The 18847-nt window shown below is 46.2% G+C and overlaps 1 protein-coding gene across 1 annotated transcript in view; it reads left to right on the forward strand.

Moving 5' to 3' along the window:
• Nucleotides 1-18847, forward strand: part of TMEM132C (transmembrane protein 132C) — a 438903-nt gene that overhangs the window by 334944 nt on the left and 85112 nt on the right. Inside the window, exon 4 of the mRNA XM_034934833.4 lies at nucleotides 14307-14490. Within this exon, the coding sequence (XP_034790724.2) occupies nucleotides 14307-14490 (184 nt within the window). The remainder of the gene's footprint in view (nucleotides 1-14306; nucleotides 14491-18847) is intronic.

Consider the following 18847-nt stretch of genomic DNA (forward strand, 5'->3'; position numbering starts at 1 on the left):
GAGCAGAGTTTCCTGATATTCAGTTTTCTTTTCTGTGATCCCAGCACTTTGGGAGGCTAAGGCAGGAGGATTGCTTGAGGCCAGGAAACAAGCCTGAGCAATGTACCGAGACCCTCTCTCTATAAAAAATTTAAAATTAAGAAAATTACTTGGGCATGGTGGTCAGTACCTGTAGCCTAAGCTACTCAGGAGGTAGGAGGATCACTTGAGCCCAGGAAGTCGAGGCTGCAATGAGCCACGATGGCACCAGTGTGCTGCAGCCCGGACAGAGCAAGACCGTGTCTCTAAAATAAGAAAGGTTTTTAAACCACAATCCACTTCAGCATACCAACGCATGAGTGTATTTCCAATCTACAAGCTCCAGCGTGCAAAACAATCTGTGCAGCCCTATTTCTTCAACAGGCATTGCACTTGGTGTCTCCCCACATTCTATCTGGTGGCAGAAAACTTCGTCTCGCTCATTCCAGGTCTGATAAGGCATTTCCGGTTGAAACTTGGTTGATTCGACCTCTCGAGCTCTGCCTGATCTGCCCAAGATTGACCCAGGAGGGCAAGCTCGTCATGGCACTGCGCTGTGGGGGAAATGTTAGGTCTTCAGGTATTCACCCTCTTGTGGCTTCCTTCACAGGGGTGTACGATTCCATCGTTTAGCCCTGAAATTCACCGAGGCATCCATGTTTCTACCTGATCTCCAAGTACATGGTCTGTGCCATCCTCACTGCTCCACCCATTCTTCCTGCAAGAAACTGAGGCCAGGTTCAGACTTGCCTCCGTTCTCGCCTCAGCTAACTTCAGTGACCCATCCTGGAATTAGGCCAATGTCCCACTGCTTTCCATACCATTCAGGGCTTTAACGTCCTGGGGATTAGGGTGGCTTCTTCTGAGTTCCTCTCTGCCTGGGCATCCCAAGCTAATCCTGATCTACCTCTGCCACATGCTGCCAGCAAAGTGCAGAGGAGACTTTATGATCACTTGGGAATGAGCAAGAGAACTCTAGCAATCAGAACCTTCATCTATTGCTGCTTGACAAGGTGGCCCAAGGTTACTGGCTCCAAACAAATATTTGATATTTCTCACTATAAGTTGGAATTTTCTGGGCAGTTCCTCTGTTGGAGCTGTATCCATCTGATGCAGTCACTTGGGGCTGGGTTGGCCAGGCTTCTCCCCTCTCCACAGGATTCTGCATCTAGGGGTCTTCATGACACATTGGCTTCAGAGCAGTGCTTGGAGAGAGTGAAAAAAGCAGCTAGAAGGCTCCCAAAGGCCCTGGAAATTTTGCATCATCAGTTCTGCAGCCTTGCAGGGGCTAAAATGAATCACAGGGCCAGGCTAGATTCAGGCGGGTGAGGAGACAGATGCTCCTCTTGATGGACAGCACAACAGAGTCCCCTTGCAGAGGGGTGTGCATACCGGGGTGGGTAGCATCTGAGACCATTTAATAACTTACCACAGGGTCTAACCAAGAGAACAGATGCTGCTTTTAGCAGTTACAACAGAGGGAATGAGAGCACAGGAAACTGGCTCAAAGTGAGGACTGAGCTCAGCCCTCCAAAGGACCTGCACCCACTTGCGCCTCTCCCCTCCAGCAGGCCCTCCATGCCTGTGTTTAGTCTGGCCTGGAGTGGATGCTGGGCGGAGGGCTTGGTGAGTATTCTTCCCGAATATTTTCTTCACTTAGAGCCAGTCTACAGATTACTTTTTATATTTACTTTTTTACTCAGGAGCCCTAAATGTTACATCTCTTTTCTTCCACTGTGCTGGCTTTTCTGAGGGCAACAGCAGGCTCCTCACTACCTTCCAGGACTCAGGGTGCGGTAAAGAAGCTCAGTTAGCCACCAGTAAGGAAAACTGCCTGGTTAATATTTCATAGCATCATATAAAACTGTGCAAACTAGAGTGTCCACAAGCAGCAGGAGGCAAATTGGAGGCCCTGAGAAACAAAGCTAGAAACAAAGAATTCTATGTCCTTAAGGAAAGGACTCTGATTGTGGTCAGGACAGGGAAGAACCCCACTTGTGGTTGGCCAGAGTGGAAGTAGGGTCATATTAGCTGCTATGGAATGGGGAAGTGTAGAGAGAAGAGAGTGTCGAGAAAGAATGTTGAAGGTGCAGGTTTTCCCTCTGTGTCCCTCTCCCTGGTGGAATTTGCCTCTCCCATCCAAAGCCTTTCCAGCAAGGAGCTTGTATGAGTCAGGGTTCCCCAGAGACATAGAACCAACGGGGTGGATGAGTCCATAGATATAGATTTAGGTAGACAGATTTATGGATACGTTGGATGGATGGATAGATATGATAGATTGATTGATGAATAGATCGGATGGATGGATTGAAGGATAGATAGAATGGATAGAGTGATTAATTGATTGGTAGATAGATGGGATGAGTGGATGGATGGATAGATGGACGTGTGGATAGAAAGATGGATGGATAGATAGATGGATAATAGATGGATAGATAGATGATACAAATGGATAGATAGATCATAGAGGGATAGATAGATGGCTAGATAGATAAATAATGGATGGAAGATAGATAGATAGATAGATAGATAGATAGATAGATAGATAGATAGATAGATAGATAGATAATAGATGGATAGATAGATGATACAAATGGATAGATCATAGAGGGATAGATAGATGGCTAGATAGATAAATAATGGATGGAAGATAGATAGATAGATAGATAGATAGATAGATAGATAGATAATAGATGGATAGATAGATGATACAAATGGATAGATAGATCATAGAGGGATAGATAGATGGCTAGATAGATAAAAATTGGATGGAAGATAGATAATAGATAGATAGATGAAACAAATGGATAGATAGATCATAGAGGGGTAGATAGATAATAGATAGATGGCTAGATAGATAAATAATAGATGGAAGGTAGATAATGGATGGAGGGATAGATAATAAATGGATGGGTGGATAGATAGATAATGAAGAGATAGTAGATAGATGATAGATGGATGGATGGATGGATAATAGATGGATAGATAGACAGACAGATGGCTAGATAAATGATGGATAGATGGATGATAATGGATGGATGGATGGATGGTTGAATGGATGGATGGATGCATGGATGCATAGATAATAGATGGGTAGATGGATGGACGGATGGATAGATAATAAATGGACACATAGATAATAGATGAATAGATGGATGGATGGATGGATGGATGGATGGATGGATGGATAATACATAGATGACAGATTATGGATAGGTAGATGGATGGATGAATAGACAGATAAATGATAGATAGATAGATAGATACATAGATACATAGATAGGTAACGAGGAGTTGGCTCATGCAATTATAGAGGCTGGCAAGTCCCGAAAACTGCAGTTGTCAAGCTGAAGACCCAGCAGAGCCAGCAAAGTACTTCCATTCTGAAGGTGTGAGGACCAGGAGAGACAATATTTCATTCTGAGTCCAAAGGCAGGGAAAAAACTGATGTCCCAGGCAATCAGACAGGAGGAATTCCCTCTTACTCTGGGGAGAGTCAGCCCTTTTGTTCTGTTCAGGTTTTCAGTTGATTGGATGACATTCACCCACATTGTGGGGGGCCAAGGGCTTCACTCAGCTGAGGTGTTAATTTCTCCCAGAAACACCCTCGCAGATACACCCAGAATAATGTTTGCCCAAATGTCTGGGCATCCCATGGCTCTGTCAAAGTAATGCATAAAGTTAACCATCACAGAGACCAGGTGGGGCAGGAGGACGGGGGTGCATTACGGATCTGGTGTGACAGCCTTCGACACCCTCAGTGGCATCACGTCAAACCACCTCCTGAGGCATCGGCTGGGGAGAAGGAAGTGGGAGAGGACAGCTACATGCGTGAGGCACCACTGGGTTTTCCCTCATTCCCCTTTTTATTGCTTCAGGTGTCTCATAAGGTCCTGGGCAGCAAGGTTGGTTTCCCACGCTGGAGAATTTATACTCATTGGAGAGCGAGATGCGAAAGGGTCATTGTCAGGTTCCTTGATCTTTTCAGGTCATTTGTGGGGGTCTTTAGAGCCTCCATGCACCCTAGTTCCTTCTTCTCTGAGAATCACTTTGAAAGATTCATCATTTTTTGGCAGAACCCTCTGTCCAGCATGTTAATTGGATCTGAAGGGCTGGACTCAATGCCCGCTTTGGGCTGGCCTAGGGCCCACCATTGCAGCACTAGGAAGCCCACTGTGATGTCTGTGGAGCACCGGGAGCCTGCTTGGGCTGGGGGCTATGTGAAGCCAAGACACCCAAACCTCTGAGGCCTTCTCAGCAACTGCACTTCCTGAAGTGTGACCTAATTTAGCTCAAGCTTCAGCTGCTGGAGAATGACTACATGACACACTTCTGGTATGCGAGGCCCATGCAGGGCACCTGCTGTGCTTCAGGAAGTTGCATCCTGCATGGAAAATAAAAACCATCAGGCTCTCAAGAGCACAACGGACCCCTCCCCCGTGTGGCCAGGGGTTCCCTGGAGCCACCGCCTGGGGCTTTCACACAGGAGGGGCCGGGAAGAACTGGAAGCTCCCATAGTCTCTCTCCTCTCTTAAGGGCTTCGTTTCATCCATAGTTTTATTCCCCCTGCCTGTATTTCCCTCGCTGCCCAGCCTCCTTTCTTAATTGGATTCGCTTCAACATATACGCAGTGGGAGATTTCCCATTTTTTAAAAATCCAAACTTCTGTTTTATTCTTGGAAAACAGACCTTCTGGCAACAAGGGGCCCAGACTTGCACCTGGCTGTGGTGCAGCTGCCCCTAAATGTGGCAGAGGGGCCCCTAGTGTGTCACAGCCTCCGTCAAGGCCTGTGTGTGACAGTGCAATCACCTGCTTTCTACCTGCCTGGCTTCCAAAGGCGCTTGAGTTTGTGGACTCTGCCACAGATGGACACACCTCTCTGCCTCTCTTGCCCTCATGCCAAGCGACTTATCAAAGGGGCAGGTCTCGGTTCCAGGGGCCTCTCTTGTATATTGACAAGCTTTTCAGAGAGTAGATCTTTTCTAGAATTTTTAAAATGCATTTTATGGATATGAAGTCCTGTTATTGCTGGGGCTCACCAGTAAACAAAGCAAGTTTTTAAAACCCTTTCACGGGGCTTACATTTTAGATAAGAGGAGCTGGAAGAAGTCAACAAATACGATGAATAAGGAAGATACAGGACAGGTCGGAGGGTGATGAGTGCTGTAGAAAAGGCCAGAAGTAGAAGAGGAGGCAGGAGGTGTAGGTGAGAGGGTGATATGGGAGGGTTCATGTGAGCTGAGACCTAAAGGAGGTTGAGAAAGCCTCCGGATGTGTGACCAAAGATTATTCCAGGCAGAGGAAGGAGCAAAGTGCAATGATCCTAAAGCAGGAATGTTCCTGGAGTGTTTGAAAGCTTCCAGGAGGCCAGTGGGGCTGGAGGAGAATGAGCAATGGGAGGGGTAGGAGAGTCCCAGGGGTGAGGGTGGGTGGCACCAGTTAGGCTCAGCCTCAGAAGCCCTGGTGAGGACTTGAGCTTAAGCCAAGTGAGATGGGGAAGCCCTTGGAGGTTTAGGCCGGAGAAATCTCTGGCCCGAGTCACATCTCAGCAGAATTATTCTGGTTGCTGCATTGAGGAGAGAGGTAGGGGAAGTAGGGGGTTAGGGCCGAAATGGGCATATCCCAGTTAGGAGGCATTGAAGTGAGCCAGGTAAGAGATGATGGTTGCTTGGGCTGGAGCAGTCGTAACGAAGGTGGTGGGAAGTGCTCAGGTTCGGGATGTGTTTTCAAGATAATCCCGTTGGACTAGGTGTGGCATGTGAAAGAAAGAGAGCATTCAAGAATGACTCCTGGAAATTTTAGCTGCGTTTACTCCTCACACGACGACTGATGTCATAGTAAGAGCTACCATTTGTGGAGCATCACCTGTGTGCCCGACTCTTCGGGCGTGTTAGGTATGCACATTTCTCTCTCTAAGTATGCATAGCACCCTGGAAGGAGATGAGGAAACTGTGGTTTTGAGAGCATAAATCACAGAAGTAATGTCTCAAGGCTAGTAAATAATTAAGTGTGAGATTCATACCCAGGGCATTGACTCCAAAGCTTGTGGTCACGCTCTCCCACTATGCTGCAGCAAGGAAAATAAATAACAGGGCCAGGTCTAGCTATATTTAGGGGAAGGAAGGGATGCAAATGTCATTCTGGAAAGATCACTTAGATCAGGACCTGGGGAGCTTGGATAAAGTCTCATCACTCACCTGGTACCTTCAGCAAATCTTAGGACACATGGCCTTAGAAAGATAAATGCATTGAAGTCTTTCTGGGTTATTAAACAGGAGAAATAATTGTAGCAATGCTAAGAGCCTCCACTTGGTGGGTAGTCGCTACCACATGCATTAAGCTCTACACATGTGCTGTGCCATTTATCCTCGCAACAAACAGCCTCACAAGGGTTGGCTTACTACAGGTCAAAAACCGATTCTTCTAGAGGTGAAGTTAATATCCCTGCATATTAGAATCACCTGGGGATCTCTTAAGACTCCCAACAGCCAGGACCCACTTCAGACCAATGAAAGCAAGATCTCTGAGATGGGACTCAGGCATCAGAATTATCTGTGTGTCACCACGGTTCAGAACTAGTGGGTTAAGTAATTTGCCCAAGTTACCCCTCTGCTAAATAGTGAAGTCAGAATTCAAACCCAAATGTGTTCAGTTCAGAACCCGGAGTTGTAAGATCTACCCAACCATATCTGTGCATAGAAATTAGGAAATAAAGAAAAAAAGAAAGTGAAAAGCTTGTTAATCACAGAGAGAAAACACTTCTGTGTACAGCAGTAATTCTCCACATTGACAACACATTAAAATCACTTAAGTTTAAAAATTACTAATGTCTGAGTGTCACCTCTCAAGATTCTGATTCTGTTAGTGTAGGGTAGACACAGCTATTGATAGTTTTTCTTTTAATTTCCCCACGTAATTATAATATTCAGCCAGGATGGAGAGCCCCTGATTTAAAGGAGGGGGAGGCTCAGGTTTCTTGCATAAGGATTGCAGACCTTTTAAGCAGTTTCACTGGCACGGATATGATTTGCAATACTCTTTCTTTTTTCATCTTTTCATGCATTATCTGCTTCTGTAAATTTTTAGGCTTTGGAGAATGGGGTAGAGGGAAGTGAAATGTGGCTTGTTTGGGTTTTTAGTTTTTTTATTTTGAGACAAGGTCTCACTCTGTCATCCAGGCTGCAGTGCAGTGGCCAGATCTCAGCTCACTGCAATACTGTAACCTCTGCCTCCCTGCACTGTAACCTCCACCTCCCTGCAACACTGTAACCCCCGCCTCCCTGCAACACTGTAACCCCCGCCTCCCTGCAACACTGTAACCCCCGCCTCCCTGCAACACTGTTACCCCCGCCTCCCTGCAACAGTTACCCCCACCTCCCTGCAACACTGTAACCCCTGCCTCCCTGCAACACTGTAACCCCCGCCTCCCTGCAACCCTGCTATAACCTTCACCTCCCCAGGCTCAAGGGATCCTCCCACCTCAGCCTCCCAAGTAGCTGGCACCACAGACTGCACCACCACCCTGGCTCATTTTTAGTTTTTGTTTTTGTTTTGTTTGTTTGTTTGTGGAGACAGGGTTTTGCCATGTTGCCCAGGCTGGTCTCAAACTCCTGAGCTCAAGTGATGCACCTGCCTTGGCCTCACAAAGTGCTGGGATTACAGGCATGAGCCACCGTGCACAGCCTGTTTGGCTTTTCAAATTTGAACTCATAATGTAATTCAAGGGTGCTTGGAAATAGGGTGACCTTCATACTCTTTGCTCCTCCCTGCTGCCTGTCTCTGTTATCCCACACCCTGAACTAGGTACAGAGAGCATGGATAAAGGAGGGGCTTCCTCTGTAAAAGGCCAGATTCTTTCTCATTCCCCTGGCGCATTGGATCTGGGTGTGTTAGCTTAGCTCAGCCAATCAGAGCTCCTTACTCAGACCTTTGAATGAGGGATCCTTAAGGCAAAGCCTCAAGAACAGGAGGAAGTTTTGACAGCACTGTCCTCTCTAGAACTGGCATCTGAAGGTCTAGCTTTGTAGCCTTCCTTTGCTCCCACCTAGGCCCCATGCCTATTTCTCCAGTCAGCCTGGTAATTTTGAGGCATTTGTTCCATTCTCTTTTCCTTGTCAATCAATGCAGGGTCTTTTCTGTTGCTTGCAACTTGTGCCACCAAGGGATGTGCCTCAGCACCATGGAGAGATCCCAGAAAGCCCTCAGATGTGAGTATTGACATTAGGGTCAATGGGACTTTCTAAGAAAGCCCTTTCCAGTGAGGAAGCAAGTGTCCTTGCCTTCATGAAATACTCATGAGGTAGAATGAAATAAAGCCAAGCCTGGATCGAGTGATTCTCTTCTCCTGAAGCGGCTTCCCTATGAGAAGGCTGATTTTCTTTATTTGGTTAGTCTCTTTTCTTCCTGCAGGCACTAAGCTGTCAACCAACTTTGGAGCTAAAATCCCTGACTCCCTGTAGTAGGGAGGTAAAGCCCTTTTGGCTTTTAACTCACCCCCAGACTCAATTTTCTTACCAAATAGAGTCTGACAGCTAAGAGGTTTGGTAAATTAGGTTTCCAGTGGTCCAAACTTTATTGTGACTGTTGGGAGAATTTATTTGCTTTTGAGTAAGAGCTTTTTAAGCCAATTTTGAAAATTTAGTTCAAGAGTTACCGCAAGAAATCTACACTATTGATTTATCAAGTGATAGTTCTTGGGTGCTCTCTGGAGTCACTTAAGTGTTTAAATTCCTCTCTTTATTACTCCAACAACATCACAAGCCCCATATGAGCTGATGTGAAAGACTCTTGGTCCCTTCAAGGCAAAGCTTAGCAAATATTTCAGTCTGATTAGAGTCAGCGGAAAGGCACTGACCACAGAAGAATTGAAAGAAGAAAAGATTTCTTATTTTTTTAGTCTCTATCTGCCAGTACAACGTGCATTATGGCATTGTGTCTACAGAGGCAGGCACTCAGGAAATGCACTGTCTACAAATCTTAATGAGTCCCAGTTCACAGTGAATGGCTGAGAGCCTGCCCCTCCACTGTGGTTCGTTCTCAGGAAGCTCCTGAACCAGCCTTCAAAAGTGTGCCTGAATGGTGGCTTTAGGCAGCCAACCCTAAAGCCACTGAGCCTGAATGTGATGTCAAGTCCTGCTAAAAACAAGAAACAGCTTCCAATTATTGATGCTTGCTGGCATCAAGTTCCGTTCTGAGCACTTTGACTTGTTCATTCATATCAACTCCAAAATGAGAGGGATTAACATCCCCATTTTGCAAATAGAGAAAATGAGGCAGAGTTGTTCAGCCATCCAGCCAGTACCTGGGGAAGCCAGGCTGTGAGTCAGGAAGTCCGTTTGAAGCCCACAACGTGATTCCTGACATGTGTGTGCTCCCCTTAAAGGGCCATGGATTTTTGCCTTGGTTCAAACTGCTAACTTTCTTCCTCTCTCCTTCCCTCTCTCACTTTTTTCCTTCCTTCTCTCCTCTCTTCTTCGTTTCATTTATTGTTTCATTTCTTCTTTTCTCTTTCATTATTTGAATGAAAGGCTTGTTGGAGGCCTAATGTTGACAACACATCCGATTGGAGGTGCTCTCATTGCAACAGGAATATGTCGGGGGCGGGAGCGGGGTTAGGGACTGGCTCCAGCCCCATGCCCACTGCTGTCTCACCCCTTGGAGCGCCAAGGATCCTGGGCACTGCAGTTGGAGAATCACCACATGCATCATTTTTGGGAAGGCATCTTCCACCTCAGGTCACAGCAAACTATCAAATGCTTTTGCCAGAATATGTAGATACTGGAGGGAAACCTTCTAAGCCAGAGACAGGAAACTGAGAGTCAGCAGAGATGTTGTCTGAGCTACGCTATAGCTAAAAAGTGAAGGTTCTTATAATTTAAAATCCAGAGATTTTAGAGAAAAAAAAAGCCTAGATTCCCAGCTTCTCTAGGAACATCTTCTGCTCTCTAGTACCACTGGCCAGCCATCCCATCAGTCAGCAAGGACAAAGTGGAGATGCTCCCTTAAAATGAACAGAGCGGAACCAGCGACACCAAATCGCCCAATGACTCATCTCCACGAAAGGGTCAAGTTTCAAAATAGGGTTGCATTTTCTTTAACTTAGACAATCATACTATGCATTTTTTAGAGACAAAGAAGACAAAGGCTGTGTGGGGGTGGAGAAGGGGTAGGAAAGAATATGAATGCACAAAAATAAAGAGACAAGGGCATTGGTTCTGTATCTTCCCAGAGGAATTCTTTGTCTTGTGTCAGAACGTTGAATCCTAAGGCCTCCCGGGGGCTCATTTCTCTGTCGGGTCAGTCTGGTCTGACCTTTGCTCTATCACACACATTCGCAGGGTCCCGGTGGACATAGAACTATCTCTTCTTCCTTTTGTCTGAGATCTCCAACTCCCTGAAAGACGGATGTCGGTGTTCTAGCCAGGCCCCTGCCCCCCAGTGCACCAGAGAGCTTGCCCTGATGTCACCCTGACCTAGAATTCTGTGCAGCTGCCGGAAAGCTGGAGTTTTCATCCAGTTGTGAAACTTGTATTTTTTTTTTTCCATTCTGAAACCAAGATTAGGTTGAGTTGGCTCACAAGTGATGGGCATCTGAGTGGGGAGCTACAGAATGTTCCAAACAGGATCCTGCTGAGTTGCTGCCTTCTATCTGTGGTTGAAGAGCAAGTTGATGCAAACACACTTTCTGGCTGCAGAGGTTCAAAAGTGTCTGCTCTGACACTGGTGCAAAATGAGAACCTTAATCACCACCTCAGGGTTTGTATTGGGATTTGGAATAAGGTCTGCATGGAACCTGGTCCAGTGCCTGGCACATAGTGAGTATATTGTTAACAGTCACGTGTTATTTTTATTCTTACGCCAACTACAACAAAACGCTTTCAGGAGGTCACCTCACTGCTCACAAAAATCACATAACAATGTCTTTCAAGCCAAAAGGAAAAATACCCCTTCTCTTTTCCCTTTTCCATGACTATGCCTTTCTTAATGCCCTTCGTTAGCAGAATTGCAGTGGAGGAGGCTGCGGCTGGAGCATGAGAAGTTGTGCTGGCTTCTTTTTCATGCCTCTTTCCTCCCTGCACAATGGGAATGTCATTATTTCAGTCTTCTAGATGGTGCCTCTGAGTCTCGGAGAGATGATGTGAGTGGTTGCAATGTTCACACAACTTTGTAAGAGAGTGAAGAGAAGTGCAGGCTGAAAGCTCATTGCAACCTCTGTGGTTCTGTGCCAGTATAGGCATCCATTTGGGACTGAAAGGGGGTCTTTGGACATTTGGATGGTTGCCACATCCAATACTAAGGGAAGTGAATTACTTGCTGAGTAGAGTCAGTCAAGTAGCCATGCAGCTCCTGGACAGCAGCAGTACCAGTAACCAGTGGCAGATAAGGACAATCAGGTCCAGACATGCTTGCTAAGAAGACGAGATGCAACTCCCTAGAATGCAAGATTGTCTGCAGGCCAGCAGTGAGAGAGGATCTGCTGGATGTTGAGTAGTGCAGAGTCAACATAAAATGTAGCATCTCCTGTTTCCCAGTCCAATGCTCTTTACAGATCCTCGCCTAAGACAGCTGGTGGTCAAGAACCACCTGTGGGCCTCAGTTGCTGGACCAAGAACACATCTCTTAGTTTGGAAACACTCTAGACTCAAGATATCTCTCCCTCATTTTTAAAGACTAGCAATTCATGCTTGAGATTTGCAGCCCCTAGCTTGATGGTCAAGACCTTAGATTTCTTTTCCCTCCCAGAGGAATCTCTAGCATCTCATAAATCATGATTCTGTGGGCCCTGTTCCCGGCCCTGTGAACTTAAGGAAGATTCACAAAACCCAGTGCTTTGTTTGGTGCAGTAACCTTCCCGTTATATCCTTCCCCAGCCACTGAGCAGGACTGAGGGTGATGTGGTGGAGAGTTAGCGCTCTGGCTGTCAATCAAGCCCTGAAGATGGAATGGTGCACTCGATATTAGTGCCCCAGCAAAGGAAAGTGTTTCACTGCTACTCTTCATGTTGGCACATGTTTGAGATGCAGTTTTTAAGCATATTTGGTGTTTCTTTCTTGATATGCCATGGAAAATCTCCTTTAATTCATCTGCAAACATGTAGCCTTCCAGGAGATGGCAGCCTGAGGTCTTGCTGACCACTGACCCGCCACTTAGCGCCATCCTTAGCATATCGGCAGAGGGCACTGGAGACACCTCAGGCTGGATGCCAAGGCTCACCAGAACCCTGGCCCCCCTACAAACCCAGCGTGATGCCTTCCATGCTCTTCCTTCTTGTTTCCACCAACAGCGGTTCTATTGATCAACAGCTCTACAAAGCTCGGCCAACTTCCCCTTCTCTGACCTTCTCTAGCCAATACTGGCAAAAGTTTTCTGTAAGGATTTGGATAAGAAATATTTTAGGTTTTGCAGGCTCTACATTGACTGATGCAATTACTCAACCATGTTCTTATAACACGAAAGCAACCACAGGAAAATGTAAACAAATATCCAAGGCTGTGCTCCAGTAAAGTGTTACTCACAAAAATAGGCAGCTGGCTGCATTTGGTTCACAGGACACAGTTTGCTGTCTCCTGCCCTAAGGAAACAAACAAACAAATAAATAAAAAAAAAACTGTTGGAGCCTTGTGATGTCATATTTGACCACCAGCTGTCTTAGGCAAGGATCTGTAAAGAGCATTGGACTTGGAAACAGGAGATGCTACATTTTATGTTAACTCTGCACTAGCCAGATATGTGGTTGTGGGCAAGCCATCTTTCCTTTATTGGCTTTAATTTTATCATCTAAAAAATGAAAAAGTTTGGACCAACGGTACTTCCCAAAATACATACATCTCAAATGCATGGAATTGGTCAGAATTCTTAGTTGCAGACAAAGAGTTCCTTTAGCTAAGTAGCCCCTCTGAACAGAAGAGATGTCATTAAAGGATACTAGGCAATTCACACAATCTCTAGGAGAACCACTGAATTGAATGTATTTACTACACAGCCAGGGACAGGGCAGCCAGTGATAACACAGACGAAAAAGGTCCAACCTCTGCAGAGGACTATTGTGGTGGAAACACCACTGTCACCCCTTGGCATGATGATGTGAGGGCCTGGATGCCAGGGGCACCGCACAGCTGCCCCAGGAGAACCAGGGCCACTGTGCTCACCAGAAAACCCCAACTGCCTTCCTGGCTGCTGCTCTAGAACCCACTTCTTCCTCTACGTCCCAAATGAGTGGGTCCAACTGGAGCAAACTCTGCTTCAATCTTGCATCTAGCAGCAAGGGGTCCTGAGAATGTAGTTTAGGCCTCTCAGCCCCTACAGCAGAGGAGGACAAGCAGAGGGGGTTGAAGGTGCTATTGAGTGAGTGGCCTACAGCAGTGGTCCCTGACCTTTTTGGCACCAGGGACCAGTTTCATGGAAGACAATTTTTCCACAGATGGCGGTGGTGGGGGAAGGATGGTTTTGAGATGATTCAAGTACATTACCTTTATTGTGCAGTTTATTTCTATTATTATTACATTGTAATGATAATGAATAATGAATATTGAATAATAATGAACTAATTACATAAGTCACCGTAATGTAGAATCAGTGGGAGCCCTGAGTTTGTTTTCCTGCAACTAGACTGTCCCTTCTGGGAGTGATGGAAGACAGTGACAGATCATCAGGCCTTAGATTTTCATAAGGAGCACACAACCTAGATCCCTTACATGTGCAGTTCACAATACAGTTCATGCCCCTATGAGAGTCTAATGCTGCCACTGATCTGACAGGAGGTGGAGCTCAGGTGATAATGTGAGCTATGGGGAGTAGCTATAAATAGAGATGGAGCTTTGCTCGCTTACCCACCACTCACCTCCTGCTGTGCAGCCCTATTCCTAACAGGCCATGGACTGGTACCGGTTCATGGCCCAGGGGTTGGGGACCCCAGCCTATAGCATCTGCCACACCTACAGAACTCAACAGAGGCCATTCAGGTGCATACTGCTGGTGTGAGATAAACTAGTTTAGCTCATCATCTGCAGAGCTGGTAATAATCATTCCAAGGCCTCATCAACACAGACACAGGTTACTGCTCATTGTTGAATATTCTTGGCCCATATCCTTAACTTGTGGGTGCTTCTCTGTCCCAGATGCCAGTCCTCACTTTGTAGGTCGTTCCATGCCCCAGGATCCCCCACCAAAACCCTAGAGCCATCCCTGAGATGTGTTTCTTTGTCTTTATCTTCTGAGTACTATTATGAGGAGAGAAGGGTCCTTTGAACAAAGTTGGCTTGAAGCCATTTTCTTTTCTCTCTTCCAGGAGCAGCAGTTTATTCAATGAGGTTGTGCAGATGAACTTTGAAATAGCCAGTTTCAGCAGCCTTTCAGGGACTCAGCCCATCACATGGCAGGTGGAGTACCCACGGAAGGGGACCACAGACATCGCCGTGTCCGAGATCTTTGTCAGCCAGAAGGACCTGGTGGGCATCGTTCCCTTGGCTATGGTGAGTCCTGAGTTACCTTGGATGCTCCTGCATTCAGCCACCTGATTGCATCCTGTGTCCTTCCTGTCTGTCATGGGATGTTTGCTACAATGATTTTATGGAGTGTTTACTTTCAAAGTTTCTCATCTTTCCTCACCCTGGAAGTTGTTACTTTTCATGAGCCTGGCCTTTCTCAACTTTAGTCATGAAGTTTAGTCCAGCAAGTCACAATCATTGCTGGAGGTGGAAGTGAGCACCTGTGATGTTGAGAAGCTCCCCAGGTGATTTCAGTGTGCAGCCAGGGTTGGAAACCCCTGAGCTAAAAGGATGGTCAGCTTTGCCATCTTTCTGCAAACTCGGTTCCTTCTTGCTCCCCACTCCATGCTTGAGATAGACGCCCTTCATCTCCTCTTTCCTTAGGATGATGGAGCTCACTCAGCATTGAACTCTCAGAGGCTGTCACTGGGCTGTGAGGTCAACCTGAAATGTAGAAAGTAGATGAGTGACATTGGGCTTGAGTAGTGCAGCACCCTCTATCTGACTCACAATGTGGCCACTCTTAGATTACTGTTAGTAGTGTACACTGATGAGAACGTGTAAGCAAACATGCTACTTGTGTGAATCATGTTATGAGAAATGGATTAATCAGGATTATAAGAAAATGGATTATTCAGGATTCTTTGAGTTATAAAGGCTACAAACACAACCCAACTTCAACTTGGCTCATGTATGTTTAAAAGTCTAGAAAAGTGTTTCTCAAACATTATTGGGCATGCAGATCACAGGAACATTTTGAGTAGATGCCCATCCTCACTTAGGAGGTCTGGGTTGGGTACTTATTTTTCAAAGCTCCTAAGCCACATCAGCGCGGCTGGTCTGCAGACCACACTTGGAGTGTGAGGGGCCCACGTGTGCAAATGATGTGGTATGGACAGTGGCTTCTCTTCCTTTCTCAGCTCTCCTTCCTCTTTGTTAGTCACAAGGTGGCCCCGGCAATGCCACGCTGGCTTCTTCACAGCATCATGTCCAGCAAGAAATGAGTGGAAACCTCACTGCCAATCACTCCAGCAAATCCTTTGGGACAGGGACTGATTGGAACTGATTGGCTTGGGTCGTGAGCCCAACTTGAAGCCAATCACTGAAATCAAAAGGATGTGTTGCTCTGATTGGCCAGGCCTGGGGAATGTATCACCCTGGGGCAGGTGCGGAATCAGGTGAAGGAGGTGTAGCAGCAGGTGGGACAGGTGTGAAACCAAGTGGGCAGGTGTGGCATCAGGTGGAGAAGGTGTGGATCAGGTGAAGCAAGTATAGAATCAGGTGAGGGAGGCATGGCATCAGGTGGGGCAGGTGTGGAATCAGGTGGGGCAGGTGTGAAATCGGGGGGGCAGGTGTAGCCTCAGGTGGGACAGGTGTGGAATCAGGTGAAGGAGGTGTAGCAGCAGGTGGGACAGGTGTAGCATCAGGTGAGGCAGGTGTGAAATCCAGTGGGGCAGATGCAGAGTCAGGTGGGACAGGTGTGGAATCAGATGGGGCAGGTGTGGAATCAGGTGGGGCAGGTGTAGAGTCAGGTGGGACAGGTGTGGAATCAGGTAGGGCAGGTGTAGCCTCAGGTGGGGCAAGTGTGGAATGAGACCAAGAGCCTGTGCATCATGGAAAAATTTGGCTTTCACTGAAACAGGGAACAGATGCTGGTCAGACAAAACAGCAGATGTCCACCCCAGAAGGTATCATCTACCATAAAGATCTGTAAACACTTGGAAGTTAGAGAATGATTCCTTTTGACTTTTTATGTCCTAGAACAGGGGTCAACAAACAACAAGCCATGGGCCACATCCAGTCTGCTGCCCGGTTTTGTACACCATGCAAGCTAAGAATGGTTTTAACATTTTTAAATATCTACATTTTTTAATGGTCCTGTCTAGCTACTTCATATGCTCAGTTCTGCCTGTTGGCTCATAAACTCTGAAATATTTACTATCTGGCCCTTTAGAGAGAAAATTTGCAGACCTGTGTCCTAGAGCACACACCAACATCAGCTCTGGATTACAAGTGCTCAGTTTCGATCTATTTCAGAAGGATAAGACATTCAAATACTTTGAAAAGGAAAAGCCATCTTAAGAGTGTGAGATATTATAATGGTCCTTTTCAAGGGAGCACAGGTCTTCCTTGGATGGATGTATTGTTATTCTTGTGGCTGTTGTGTTTTCATAATGCCTTTAAGGTAAAGTGAAGTGATTACTAATGTCTGTACTCTTGTCAGGATCCTTTTGTTTGCAAGTAAATGCATGTGAATTCAAACAAGCTTTATTCAAAAGTTCGTTGATAAACAAACATCTTTGCAGCACCAGCACAGAGCTCTGGGCTCTGAACACTGCATTTGGGTGCTCGTGAGGTGATATGGTTTGGCTGTGTCCCCACCCAAATCTCATCTTGAATTGTAGCTCCCATAATTCCCACATGTTGTGGGAGGGACTCGATGGGAGAAAACTGAATCATGGAGGCAGTTTTCACCATACTGTTCTCATGAATGTGAATAAGTCTCAAAAGATCTAGTGCTTTTATAAGGGGTTTCGCCTTTCACTTCGCTCTCATTCTCTCTTCCCGTCGCCATGTAAGACATGCTTTTTGCCTTCTGCCATGATTGTGAGACCTCCCCAGCCACACGGAATGGTGAGTCCATTATCTATTTTCCTTTATAAATTACCCAGTCTCAGGTATGTCTTTATCAGCAGTGTGAAAACAGACTAATACATGCAGTATCACTGTTTTGCATCCCCTGGGATGTACAACTTGACCTCAGCTATGCAAAGCAACGTGGAAAATTAGAAAATAGATGAGGCAATTTAGAGGGACTTCTATTCTCCTATTTTCTGTATGTTCAAAGTTTTGGTTCAGAATAAGCTTTAGGACATTTATAACCACGCAAAAAATAAACTTTTATTGGAAGTAACTAGCTAATAAAACTGCAGCTTTGACTAGAAGATGAGAAATTTAAAAAAAATTACTGAGCAAAAAGCAAATCCTGTGTTGTCTGTTAGCAGCCAGTGAGACAGCTGGTTAGATCTTTGAAACAATTAAGCATATTTTCCAATTTGTTGATCGTTTTAAAGAAAACAAACTTCAGAAAGGTGAAACAGGGGATTAACAGATGGAAAATCTGCCTCACTGGGGAAGTTCTTGCCTTAAAATCAAGCCTTCTGAAGCTCCTTTTTAAATCCAAGGAGAGAGCCATGGATGGGAGGATTCAGCCACAGCATTCCCCGTCACCTACTGCCTCTGACTCCCCCTGAGTAAATGCAATGGGAAAAGCAGGGAGACGTGCTCTCGACTCTCCCCAGAGCAGACCCTGCAGGTGGAAGCCACCTGAATCTCACTTGCTGGTCCCTGGGCACTCTTCTGTTTGGAGAGGACTGATTCCAAAGGCCACCGTTTTGCTCGTCCTGCCTCCAGGCTTGTTGACAATGAGCCTCTTGCCTTGTGAGGGCAGGAAAGCTCCAAGTCAGCTCCACGACCCTCCTGCCAGCACCCACCTCTCCCTAATCCCGTCCTCCCTGCGCTGTCCCCACTGTGCCAGTGTTAGGCTTGGGGGATGGGGTGAGAGAGGTATCTGAATGGGAGGACCAAGGCCACTTTCGTACATAAAGCTTTCAGAACTACAGAGGAAGGAGCATTTGGGACAACAAAAATGTTGGCAGTTCAGTTCTTCTTCAATGTAAGAAAAAAGGGTTCATGTCCCAAGTTGAGGCCACATGAGCAGAGACCAGGCACAGATTTCCAAGTGATAGTTTCTGTATGTGAGTGGCTGGGGTGCTGGTCTCTTTTTAAGAATAAATGGACAAGGCCAGGCGCGATGGCTCACACCTATAATCCCAGGACTTTGGGAGGCCAAGGCAAGAGGATTGCTTGAGTCCAAGAGTTCAAGACCAGCTTGGGTAACATAGTGAGAACTCATTTCTACAAAAAAATACCAAAATTAGCCAGGTGCGGTAGCACACACCTGTAGTCCCAGCTCCTGGGGAGGCTGAGGTGGGAGGATCGCTTAAGCCCAGGAGTTGGAGGCTGCAGTGAGCCGTGATGGTGCCACTGCATTACACTAAGCTCTGCAGATATTCATTGCTGCATATCCTCAGAGGACAGCAGTCAACAGACAAAGTTTGCCTTCCTGCAGGTATACTCTAGTGGAGCGACAGACAGCAAACAGGTAGATACTTCCTAAGGTGAGGTCCAGATAGTGATCAGACGCTGCTGTCAGACAAATCAAGGAGGGGTAAGGGGATGGGGTCTAACTGATTTCTAGCTCTGTTAGCATCATGGACTTTCTTCCTACTGCTTATTTGAAATTAAAACAAAACAAAAAACAAAGAAACTAAATTTTAGG

This window comes from Pan paniscus, chromosome 10 (assembly GCF_029289425.2).
Source record: "Pan paniscus chromosome 10, NHGRI_mPanPan1-v2.0_pri, whole genome shotgun sequence".
NCBI classification, from domain to species: domain Eukaryota; kingdom Metazoa; phylum Chordata; class Mammalia; order Primates; family Hominidae; genus Pan; species Pan paniscus.